Here is a 13,342-nt window from a genome sequence, read left to right as displayed (position 1 = left end):
TGTGTGGCTTGTGATCGCCCTCCCACAGCTGACAATTTCGTCTGCTGTGACCGTTGCGCGGATTGGTGGCATATGTCTTGCGCAGGCGTGACCGACTCCATCGAGAATAAAGACTGGTTGTGCAACAAATGTCTACCAGCTCCATCGATCTCCATAACTTCGACCTCCTCAACTCGTCGAGCCAGAGTTCAGCTCGAGCTTCAGCGGCTAACGGAACAGCGCGAACTCGAGAAGATGGCCCTTAACGTAGAACTTGAGAAAAAGTTCTTAGAACAGAAGTACGCGATGCTGGAGAAATCATTAAAGGAGGACGAAGCCGATCACCGTAGCACTCGCAGCCGCAGTAGTAGAACGGATGCTGAGAAACGGAACAAGGATATTCAGGATTGGGTTGAACAGCAATCTAATGGATCCCGTGGGAAGAATTTTGGTCGTAGTCCCTCCGTTAAGTCGGTAGTAACTAACTTTGAGAAGCTAGGAAGAAAACCGCCCATCACTAAAAGTCACCGTTCAACTGATGCTGGAGGAGCTGAAGGGAACCGCCTCGTTCCACCGCCGATGGTACTACCGTCGGTTCCACTCGATAAACAAAAAGCACTGTATTCGCCAAAAACCCAGGACGACCTGCTACAGCTACAGAAAAGCTCAGCCGCTAGCTATACACTTGAACAGATTACAGCGCTTCAGGAGCATTTAGCCAAATGCAAGCTCCAACTCCTTGAAACTGCGAAACCAATCGAAGTTGAATCTATAACTAAGCCAGTTGTTTCTGACTTTTCTAAGGGCGCCGTACCTAAGACCCATCCGAACCTCCAGCACATTTCGAGGAAGGAATCACTACCCGATCCAGAAGCGACACGCAAAACGTTGGAAATCCGCACCGTTAACGCACATCCGGAAACTCGCGCGCTCGTGCAGAAGCGAAATGATCCATTTGGGCTATGTATTGATCGTTCACACGAGAAGCCGCTGAACCACGAACCGGAGCGTCGCTCGCTGAGCCCACTTCAGCGAATTCGAATGGAAGAAAAACATGGGATGTGGATCGTGGAACGTGCGAAAGAGATGATTTCCGGAAATGATAAGGCGCCAAACCATAAGCATCCACCAGAACGGACAGAGGAAAGAAATTCAACAATGTTTCAGCCAAACAACGACCACATCGTAGGAGCGATACAAACCCCCACTCAACCGTTCAACCAACCGTTCGGATCTGGACCCACCAGCCAGCAGCTAGCTGCAAGACAAATTCTACCGCGCGACCTTCCTTTGTTTTCAGGAAATCCGGCAGATTGGCCTGTATTTATAAGCCAATATGAATACACTACTGAAGCATGTGGGTACAGCGATGGGGAAAATATGATCCGTTTACAGCGTTGCCTGAAAGGCCCGGCCTGGGAATCCGTTCGTAGTCGCTTGATATTACCTGCTTCAGTTCCATTCGTAATGCAAGCCCTCAGAATGCGCTACGGTCGGTCAGAACTGCTGATAGAATCGCTTATTACTAGAGTGAGGTCAGCTCCAGCGCCAAAAGTAGATAGACTGGAAACTCTGATCGAATTCGGCACAATGGTACAAGCTCTTTGTGATCACATTGTTGCAGCTCACCTACAGGACCACTTAACAAACCCGATGTTGCTGAAGGATTTAGTAGAGAGACTTCCAGCCGAATACAGGATGAGATGGGCTGGACATCGTAAGCACCACTTGGCGGTGAACCTCAAAACATTCAGTGACTTTATGGAGGAAATCGTCAACGATGCGTATAGTGTGTCGAGCGTAACAACCACGTTTGACCGGTCTAATAGATCCGATCATGCGAAACCGAGAGATCGGAACTTGGTTCATTCCGAACCGAACAAGGTTGATTGTGCCGTTTGCAGCGAAGGTGGACACCGCGTGAAGGAGTGCAAGCTTTTCCTCGCATTGTCAATCGACGACCGGTGGAAGAAGGTACAGAGTCTTCAGTTGTGTCGTATTTGCTTGACGAATCATGGTCGGCGAGCTTGTCGTATTACCAAACGATGTGAAATTGATGGATGTGCATTCCGACATAATCCGCTATTACATTCATCAAAGCAGAAATCCAATCAACCCACCGAAGCGCATGTGCAGTATCACACCAACAATATGGCTCTTCCGTCCCTGTTTTCCGCATTGTGCCGATCACCCTAAGTAACGGCATAAAGACGATCGATACGTTCGCCTTTTTGGACGAAGGATCGTCCGTAACGATGATCGAAAGCAATGAACTGAACGTTTCTGGATTCACGAGACCACTGTGTTTAAAATGGACCGGAGATATGTCAAGAGAGGAGCGAGATTCGCAGCTCGTGTCTGTGTTAATCTCGGGCAGCGGCAGCAAAAAACAGTATCGCTTGCGTGACGTTCAGACTATCACCACGTTGGATCTCCCTACCCAAAGCCTCCCGATTGAAGAACTGGTGAAGATGTACAAACATCTTGATGGGATTCCTATTCGAGGATATCGTAATGCGGTTCCAAAATTGCTGATCGGCGTAGACAACTTGCGTTTGTCACTTCCATTGAAGGCTCGTGAAGGAATAAATGGCGCACCAGTAGCTGTCAAGACGCGACTGGGATGGTGCATCTATGGCGGTCGACGAGGTCAAGAACGATCAGATTACAGCTATCACATCTGTGAGTGTGGTGGTGAAGCAGGTTTCGAATCGTCATTGAGGAAATACTTCTCCTTCGAAGAAACAGGAATAAAGCCTTCAACGACATTCATTTCCGACGAAGACAAGCTAGCACAACGCATACTGGAGGAGACTACCAAACGGGTTGGAAACCGTTTTGAGTGTGGACTACTGTGGAAATACGAGGGAGTAGAGCTCCCGGATAGTTACCCGATGGCTATAAAGCGATTACAGTGTTTGGAGCGCAGAATGGCCAAAGATGAGATGCTGAAACAGAACATTATGCAACAAATCGACGAATATCAGATAAAAGGCTATGCCCATCTAGTTTCCGAGGACGAAAAGTCAGATGTAGACCCTCGTCGGACCTGGTTCCTTCCCTTAGGAGCAGTAACGAATCCCAACAAACCAGGGAAGGTGCGCCTGATATGGGACGCATCTGCAAAAGTAGACGGCATTTCCCTAAATTCGGTACTACTCAAAGGTCCAGATCTGGTAACTCCTCTGTGTTTCGTCATATTCCGATTTCGTCAACATTCGGTGGCGGTAAGTGCGGATTTAAAAGAAATGTTCCATCAAATCTACATAAGGGAAGCAGACCGTTCAGCTCAAAGCTTTCTCTTCCGATCGGACCCTTTACACGAACCGCAAATATTTCGAATGGACGTTGCTACCTTTGGTGCAACATGTTCGCCAGCCATTGCACAACACGTCAAGAACACAAATGCAAAGGACTTCGAAAAGGATCATCCGCGAGCCGTAGAAGGAATAGTTTTCAGCCACTATGTAGATGATTATCTCGATAGTTTTGCAACTGAAGACGAGGCAAAGGAAGTTGCGGCAAAAATTCGAGAGATCCACAGAAGCGGTGGTTTTGAACTTCGCAACTGGTGCAGTAATAGGGAGGAGATTCTTCGTCACCTAGGAGAATCAGTTCCAAAACCGGTGAAGCAGCTAAGTTTCGACAATCAAGTACAGTCAGAACGTGTCCTGGGAATGCGTTGGATGACGGAGGCCGATGAGTTCTACTTCTCTGCTACCATGCGAAATGACATTGCTGCCATAATAGCAAGTGATGTGAAGCCAACGAAACGTCAAATTCTTAGGTGCGTAATGTCACTCTACGATCCCCTCGGACTGCTGGCTCCATTTTTAGTGTTCGGCAAAGTCCTTATTCAAAACGTCTGGAGGCTTGGAATAAGCTGGGATGAAGTGGTGGACGACAGACTATTTGAACAATGGCAGCATTGGACTACCATGATCGATCATATCAACGACCTTCGTATCCCACGGAGCTATTTTCGAAAGGCAGGAGCCGAAACTTTTCAGAAAGTTCAGTTACATACCTTCGTTGATGCTGGTCGCGACGCCTGTGCTTGCGTTTCGTATTTCCGGATTGTCAACGAAGAAGGTGAAGTGGAAATTGCATTAGTGTCAGCTAAAACCAAGGTCGTCCCACTGAAACCTGTGACGATCCCTCGGTTAGAGCTTCAAGCTTGTGTACTTGGCGCGCGACTTGCAAAGTATATCGCTGACGGACACTCAATCGTCATCGACCGGCGCTTCTTTTGGTGCGACTCTAGTCCCGCCTTGAGCTGGATTAATGCAGATCCCCGTAAATACAGTCCATACGTTTCCTTCCGCGTGGCTGAGATTCTAGAATCAACAAATCGCACTGAATGGCGATGGGTAGCATCTGAAGATAACCCGGCTGATGAGGCTACAAAATGGGGAGCCGGACCATCCTTCAAATCAAACGCAATTTGGTATACAGGACCAGATTTCTTGTATCTTCCTGAATGCGAATGGACAAAAGCAAAACCCGAAACCGCTGGAGACGAAGAATTACGAGCATGCTACCTACATCGGGAACAACAAACTCTACAGTGCATTGTAGACATCAACAGGTTCTCCAAGTGGACGCATCTACAGCGTACTATGGCCTACGTCTACAGATTTATCCATAACTGTCGTTATAAAAGCCGACATACTGGGCCACTGACGAAATCCGAACTGCAAAGAGGAGAAAATTCGATTTTCCGGATGGTTCAATGGCGCGATGAGATGATAACGTTGACTACCAATCACCTGTTACCATCAAACCAGCAACGCGCTTTGGAAAAGTCTAGTAGCCTCTATAAGATGACGCCAGTGCTGGATGAAAATCAGGTTCTTCGTGTAGATGGGAGACTCGCTTCGGCTCAGTGTGCTTCTACAGACGTCAAATTTCCCATAATCCTCCCAAGATCACACCGTTTAACATCACTTTTGATCGATCATCTGCATCGTCAACTCAACCATGGCAACAATGAGACCTTGGTGAATGAGATAAGGCAGAAGTACAGTATTCCAAAACTGCGAGCGTTGGTAAGTTCCGTAGTGTTTCGTTGCCTGTTTTGCAGAATACGAAAGGCTCGCCCAGTTGTTCCACAAATGGCATTGCTACCCCAAGCAAGACTTTCACCATTTACGCGCCCGTTCAGCTATGTTGGACTTGATTATTTCGGTCCGCTTCTTGTGAAAGTGGGGCGTAGTCATGTGAAAAGGTGGATTGCACTTTTTACATGTATGACCGTGCGAGCGATCCACCTTGAAGTTGCCCACGACATGTCCACAGAATCCTGTATTGCGTGTGTACGCCGTTTCGTATGCCGTAGAGGTTTCCCACTAGAGATATATAGCCACAATGGCACAAACTTTCAAGGCGCCGAGCGTTTGTTGCGGGAGCAGATCAACAGTGGACTAGCTGCGACATTTACCAGTACAACCACGGCTTGGCACTTTATTCCTCCCGCCACTCCCCACATGGGCGGAGCGTGGGAACGGCTAGTTAGATCAGTTAAAACTGCAATGACCACGACATACGACAAAGACAAACTGAATGACGAAACCCTCCAAACAATTATTGTAGAGGCGGAATCTATTGTCAACAGTAGACCATTGACATACCTTCCGCTAGACTCCGCAGAACAGGAGGCGATCACTCCTAATCATTTTTTATTGGGAAGCTCAACTGGGGTCAAGCAACCGGCAGCGCAGCTTGGGGATGATCCTGCGATATTGAAACGCTCGTGGTCAAAGATTCAAGACTATTTGGACAGTTTTTGGAGACGTTGCTTCCGCGAATACATGCCAACATTGACAAAAAGGACAAAATGGTTTGGTCCTACAAAGAACGTACAGGCAGGAGATTTAGTCATCATCATTGACGAGGCTAGAAGGAATGGTTGGATACGCGGACGAGTTCTGGAAGCGATAACAGCACCGGATGGAGCAGTCCGACAGGCGATCGTTCAAACAGCAAGAGGTATACAAAGACGTTCCGTTGCGAAGATGGCAGTCCTCGACGTGGCTAAGGATGATGGAGCTAAAGGAGACCATAGGTTCCATCGGGGGGAGGATGTTGCCACGACTGCGGACGGATTGGCAGCCCGGCCACTCACACCGATAGTGTAGAAAGCTATAATTGCGCTAACGCGGTAGGATAGGCAATAGATGTCAGATGAGACAATGTAGATGAATAGGCATCGAATGAAGATGATGATGTGAAGTTGATAACGTGTAGGGCAAATTAAAAAGTTTCTCGCAGTTTGTTAAATCTAATTTCGGATCGGTGCAATCAGTACGAACAAATACTTTTGAGTTCTGTTCACTATAATATTAGGTAAAATATGAATTATGTCCGCTTTAGATGATATTTATTGTGGATCATTGATACAGGTTGATAGCTACTCTCAGCACAGAACTGCATTACCGTAGGCAGAGCTATTATTGCCACGAAGGTAAACCTTATAGTTAATCAAAATGGGAATTGTTTCTCAGGCTTCTTTCTACTACAGGTAATTACTAGTTGAATTTTGCAGTCGAATAAGAACAAAGTTACTGGATTTAAAAAGTTAACGTTCCACTGAATTGTGAGTACATTTGCTAAACAAAAACACCTCAGATGAATAACAGCAATTTTATTTTAGCTTTGAAGCGTTAAATACAGCTATCAAGAACAGTGATCGAATCTAGTACCTTGGTTCGCCCGAATTCCAATACAAGTTATAAATTTAGTAAATTTTATGAAAACGCCTTAAAGTATGCACTTTTCTTAGTGAAAAAGTGATTACTTCCGGAAAAGTGCAATTTTATGTATAAATTCGAATATTTTTAAAATTTTTGATGATGAAATCGTGTTTAGCAAATACTTGGCAGCTAAAAGCATCCATTCGAATATTCATTACATGTGCGATACAGCCACGGTAACAAAAGTTTGAAAGGGTATTTGAGATTCGCCAAACACGCAATTACGGAAAATATTTAATTTAATACAGAAATATGTGACTAATTGACTGTAAAACATGTAACTCATCATTCAATAATCCTTTAGCCAGATGATGGTCATTTTATACAAATTGTTTCAAGTTTAAAGCAATATTTTTAACAAATGAAAATGACCCTCACGTCGATCAATTGCACCCCACTGATCAATTTCACCCGAAATCACGGTACCTCAAAAATGCTTTTCTTCAAAAGTGCCCATCTTGCGATATATGGCAAAATTTTCTATAATAACAAAAATGTCATGTTTTGCAAATTGAAATAATTTTTCTTATTTGCATTTTTTTGACTTTTAAAGCTTATTGACATTTTTCAATGTTATAAAAGTTCACATGATTATCTAAAATTCACCCATACATAACTTTATTGTAGGTAATGTCATTTTTAAGTTATATTGAGTAAAAAACGGCCAAATACTAGTCTAGATAAATAAAAAACAACGTATGCAATGGTATACTCGAGACACTTTAGTTTGTTGATTGACGGAGCTGGTCTGGTCGATGAGACAGTGACGGGTTGCGGTTCCGTCCTGCTATGATTGTTCGTTTATCATTTGCTGCTTGATGGGCTGGTGAACGGTTTTCTTTATTTTTTTTCATACCGAATTCATTGGTTTCATGGCGTGACTTTGGTAGCGGTCGGTCACCGAGTGGTCGGTGGATGTAATCTGGATAAATAGGAGATGTTGGCAATTATTTGGCCCACTGTTATAATTTGCATGTGGATAGTGGATGGAGATGACAGGATTTGCAGCTTCGTTTTCATTTGGAGTATTGTGTTAGTTTTCGGTGGTTTGTAGGTGTAAAGGGCGATACGGTCAAAATTTGGTCACACAATTTTTTTCATAACTTTAGATTGCGTACACCAAAACAGCTGATTTTTGGACCAGTAATGCTACATTATATGTAGCTTATACCATAAAATTTTCATCAAAATCGGTTTAGTATTTGCGGAGATATTGTGAATCCTAAAAACTGCAATTTTAAAATTTTGTACAAAGTGGATTAAAAAATAAGAACACATTTTTACTCTTTTTTTATAGAGCCAGAAATACTGAACCAATTTCAATGAAAATTTTTCTGTGTGTAAAGTATACATATCAAAATGTTATGTAAAAATTTCATTCAATTTGATTCAGCCGTTACAAAGTTATATTTGTTTAGGTGGTCAAATTTTGTCAAATTTTGTCGAGTCAAGTCAAATTTTGGTCACACAATTTTTTTCATTACTTTAGATTGCGTACACCAAAACAGCTGATTTTTGGATCAGTAATGGTACATTATATGTAGCTTGTACCATAAAATTTTCATCAAAATCGGTCTAGTATTTGCGGAGATATTGTTAAACCCTGAGATCCGCAATTTTAAAATTTTGTGCAAAGAGGATTCATACATTTTTACTGTTTTATTTATAGAGCCAGAGATACTTAACCGATTTCAATGAAAATTTTTCTGTATGTGTAGTATGCATATCAAAATGTTGTGTAAAAATTTCATTCAATTTGATCCAGCCGTTACAAAGTTATATTTGCTTAGGTGGCACCCGATCAGTTTTTTTCATATTCAAACTGCTACAACTTTGAAAGTATTCATACAAAATGGCTCAAAATTTTACTAAGAACGTATTTTCATAATAGTACTATACTGTAAAATTTTGATAAAAATCGGAGCAGTATTGGTAGTTCTATAATCAAAATTGTGCTTTATTGACCTTAAATTTCCGAAAATTTACTATGGAGCGCCTTTGTACAAAATTTCAAAAAGGTAGGTCGATGGTTTTGTCTATATATCAACCAATACTCAATCGATTTTGATGAAAATTTTATGGTATAAGCTACATATAATGTAGCATTACTGGTCCAAAATTCAGCTGTTTTGGTGTACGCAGTCTAAAGTTATGAAAAAAATTGTGTGACCAAATTTTGACCGTATCACCCTTTAAGACCGAATGGCCCGTTGTAACAGGATGGAGTGGGGTTGGTACATTCTATGTACAGTAGACGTTCGGTCGGTGCAAACGGTTTAACTGCAATGCTTTATAACTGCAAGTTCGGTAAGTGCAACAAATTTGCAGTTATCGCACCGCCAAATGTCAGAATGGTGCGCCATGTTAGCCCAAATGAACTGTTGGATGAAGTTCACGTTCATTTTACGTCAGTTGATGCCATACACTGTCAGGCGTTGCAGTTATCGGATTTTCGTTCGCTAAGTGAAATGTAAACATGTTGCAGTTACCGAACGTCTACTGTATAAAGAACACATAGAAAAGGTCCTTCATGTTTTTGGTGAACTTGTGTATATGTGTATGTAGTTTGATTCAAGGCTTTATTAGTTGTAATTACCGAAGAAGAGCGGCAGAAATGAAATAATTGGCAACAGAAAAGCGAATTCCCCGAGAGGGTAAGCTTACAGTGTATTCCCCTGAGAGGGTAAGCTGCAACAGTAAAGCGAATTCCCCCGAGAGGGTAAGCTGCAACAGTAAAGCGAATTCCCCCGAGAGGGTAAGCTGCAACAGTAAAGCGAATTCCCCCGAGAGGGTAAGCTGCAACAGTAAAGCGAATTCCCCCGAGAGGGTAAGCTGCAACAGTAAAGCGAATTCCCCCGAGAGGGTAAGTTGCAACAGTAAAGCGAATTCCCCCGAGAGGGTAAGCTAACAGCGAATTCCCCTGGGAGGGTAATCTGCGACAGTCAAGTGAATTTAGGTTGAAGGATGTTTATGATGATAATGTAGGGTGGAAGATGTAGAAAGGAAGATGATGGATAAAGGATAAAGAATGTAGAATGATGGTGATGATGATGAGAATGAAAAATGCAGGATGAAGGAAGAAAGATGTAGGATGAAGGAAGAAGGATATATGATGTAGGATGAAAGATAGAGGAAAGTTGTTGGAAGAAGTATGAAGGATACAGGATGTGAGATGAAGGATAAAGGATGTAGAATGATGGCGATGAAGATGATGATCAAGGATGAAGAATATAGGATGGAGGAAGAAAGATTTAGGATGAAGACTGAAGGATATAAGATGTAGAATGTAGGATGTAGGATATGGGATGTAGGATGAAGGCTTAAGAATGATGATGATGATGATGATGATGAAAATGATTATGATGATGAAGTATGAAGGATATAGGAAGTAAGATGAAGAATAAAGGATAAAGGATGAAGAATGATGGTGATGATGATGATGATGATGAATGAAAAATGTAGGATGAAGGAAGATAGATGTAGGATGAAGAATGAAGGATATATGATGTAGGATGAATGATAGAGGAAAGTTGTTGGATGAAGAATGAAGGATACAAGATGTGAGATAATATTGATGGTTCAATCGCCGCGAATTGATGTGTTGGTGGTTCATCGATTGTTTTCGGCGAAAAAATAATAAAACTGTTGTTTTGCCAGATTGTCCGGACGTTTCGGTCGATTTTACTGGCCTTCGACCATCTTCTGCGGACTCTAAAATATATTTTTTTGATTTAAAATCACATAAAAAACACAAAATAAAATTCTTACAATCTTCTAGTCGTTTTTCACTATTGGACGACCATTACTTTACAAACATGAATACACTAGACTACATATAGATACATACACACAAGTTTCCTTACTCTAAGTGTCATTGGTATTAGATTTTAGCTTCGATATAATAGAGTTGTACGCGGTTTTGAAATTTGCAGAGTCTTTTTGCTTGTTTACAACATTCTCGTCACCTTTAATCTTAATATGAAAGGTTTCCGTAATTAATCTAGTGTAGCTGTTAGTAACTTTGTCAAGTATTTTTGTCTTTTCAAAGTCGAAAATGTGTCCTTCTTCTATGGTGTGTTGGGATAATCCCGTACCTGATATGTTTTTTGTTTTTACATTATAATTATGTTGGTTTAGACGCTTACACAAAAATTGACTAGTTTCACCTATGTACGACTTATCACATGCACCACAAGGAATTTCATAAACAACATTTACATTTTTGTCTTTTGATATTTTGTCTTTGGTTTTTGTAAATAAAGTATCTTTGATTTTGTCAATTGGTTTAAAAGCTAATTTGAAGTTATACTGTCGAAGATATCTAGATAGTTTTTCTCCCAGTCCCTTAATGTATGGTACAGTTATAAATTTGTTTGTGTCATTTGCATTATGTTGTTGTAACGTGTTGTACATTTTGTGGAGCCTTTCCCTTATAACTTTTTCCACAAGAAAAAATGGGTAATTGTTTTTTGCAAGAATTTGTTTGACCGTTTTTAGCGTGTTCACTCTGTACTTAGCATGTGTTAATTTTAAGGCTCTATCTACTAAGGCAATAATGGTGTTATTCTTGTGCATAAAGGGACTTACAGACGTAAAATCCAAATATCTCCCATCTACATCCTTCGGAAACCACTCCGTTGTGATCGTGTTGTTTTCGCGTCGTAGGATCATGTCCAGAAACTTCAGCTTTCCGTCAGCTTCCATTTCAACGGTAAACTGCAATCGTTGGTGGAACCCATTGAATTCATTCAGGATTGCTGCCACTTCCTCTTTTCTCGCGCACAATAGACAGTCATCTACATACCGTCTGAAAAAACGAGGCACAATTCCACGAGTGCGTAGGTTCTCCAGCGCAGCTATCTCTATTCTTTCCAGTACAATGTTTGCTACCACGGGTGAAATAGGAGATCCCATTGGGATGCCAAATTTTTGTTTATAAAATTTACCTTGGTACTGGAAGAACGTAGAATCCAATACAATTTCTACCATTTCGAAGCTCTCTTCGTCCAGCGTGGTGTGGTTTTTTATTTCGTCCCACCTCAGACGTATCGATTCCAGTGCGTAATCGACCGGTACGTTGGTGAAAAGAGAAACCACATCCAGAGAAGACAGCACGCTCTCCTCGCCTATTTGCTGCTCACGCATCTCCTCAGCAAACTGGAAACTGTTTGTGATGTGGTGTTCCGTTTTGCCAGTCACGTGATTAAGTATTCTGGATAAATACTTTGCCATCTTATACGTTGCTGTGCCGATGGCGGAGTTTATAATCCTCAGTGGTCTACCGTCTTTGTGTGTTTTAGGTAGACCATACACCCGGGGAGGATTACAGTTGAAAACCTTTAGTTTCATTCGCTCTGAATTCGGGATGAAACCTTTCTCATGCCAAATATCAATGAGTGCATTGATCTTCTTCAGCGTCTTCTTGGTGGGATCGCTTGCAATCGGCTCGTACGTGTCGCTGTCGTTGACTAGTGTTTGCATTTTGTCGTCGTACTCGTCCCTCTTCATCACCACAACAGTCTTCCCCTTATCCGCTTTGGTGACGACGAGGTCGTCTCTTTCCCTGAGATACTTTTTGGATTTCTGTATCTGTTTACGCATTGCTTCGTGTTCATCGACGAACGGTTGTTTGGTGTAGTTGATGTGATTGATGATGGCATTCGACACGTCATGACGGATGACGTCAGCGGAAGGATGACGTTGTACTGCGGATTCAATCTCCGACAGTGCTTTCACATAGGGAGCCGAATGTGGATCTGGGGTGTTGTATCCACTTCCAAGCTGTAGCGATCGTGTAGCGATGTACTTAGCATGTGTTAATTTTAAGGCTCACAACGGAGTGGTTTCCGAAGGATGTAGATGGGAGATATTTAGATTTTACGTCTGTAAGTCCCTTTATGCACAAGAATAACACCATTATTGCCTTAGTAGATAGAGCCTTAAAATTAACACATGCTAAGTACAGAGTGAACACGCTAAAAACGGTCAAACAAATTCTTGCAAAAAACAATTACCCATGTTTTCTTGTGGAAAAAGTTATAAGGGAAAGGCTCCACAAAATGTACAACACGTTACAACAACATAATGCAAATGACACAAACAAATTTATAACTGTACCATACATTAAGGGACTAGGAGAAAAACTATCTAGATATCTACGACAGTATAACTTCAAATTAGCTTTTAAACCAATTGACAAAATCAAAGATACTTTATTTACAAAAACCAAAGACAAAATATCAAAAGACAAAAATGTAAATGTTGTTTATGAAATTCCTTGTGGTGCATGTGATAAGTCGTACATAGGTGAAACTAGTCAATTTTTGTGTAAGCGTCTAAACCAACATAAGTATAATGTAAAAACAAAAAACATATCAGGTACGGGATTATCCCAACACACCATAGAAGAAGGACACATTTTCGACTTTGAAAAGACAAAAATACTTGACAAAGTTACTAACAGCTACACTAGATTAATTACGGAAACCTTACATATTAAGATTAAAGGTGACGAGAATGTTGTAAACAAGCAAAAAGACTCTGCAAATTTCAAAACCGCGTACAACTCTATTATATCGAAGCTAAAATCTAATACCAATGACACTTAGAGT

The 13,342-nt window shown here is 41.7% G+C and overlaps 1 protein-coding gene across 1 annotated transcript; it reads right to left on the bottom strand.

Annotated features, from left to right (window-relative positions):
• Positions 1-5,852: 5,852 nt before the first annotated feature.
• Positions 5,853-13,149, bottom strand: LOC134286560 (uncharacterized). Its single transcript, XM_062848190.1, has 4 exons — positions 13,132-13,149; positions 11,678-12,512; positions 11,319-11,617; positions 5,853-6,131 (listed from the first exon to the last, which is right to left on the bottom strand). Exons 1-4 carry the CDS (start codon positions 13,147-13,149, stop codon positions 5,853-5,855), a joined length of 1,431 nt encoding a protein of 476 aa, XP_062704174.1.
• Between the last annotated feature and the right edge of the window lie 193 nt (positions 13,150-13,342).

This window comes from Aedes albopictus, chromosome 2, assembly GCF_035046485.1.
Source record: "Aedes albopictus strain Foshan chromosome 2, AalbF5, whole genome shotgun sequence".
In the NCBI taxonomy this organism is placed as follows: Eukaryota; Metazoa; Arthropoda; class Insecta; order Diptera; family Culicidae; genus Aedes; species Aedes albopictus.
This window is presented reverse-complemented; position numbering and strand designations above follow the sequence as displayed.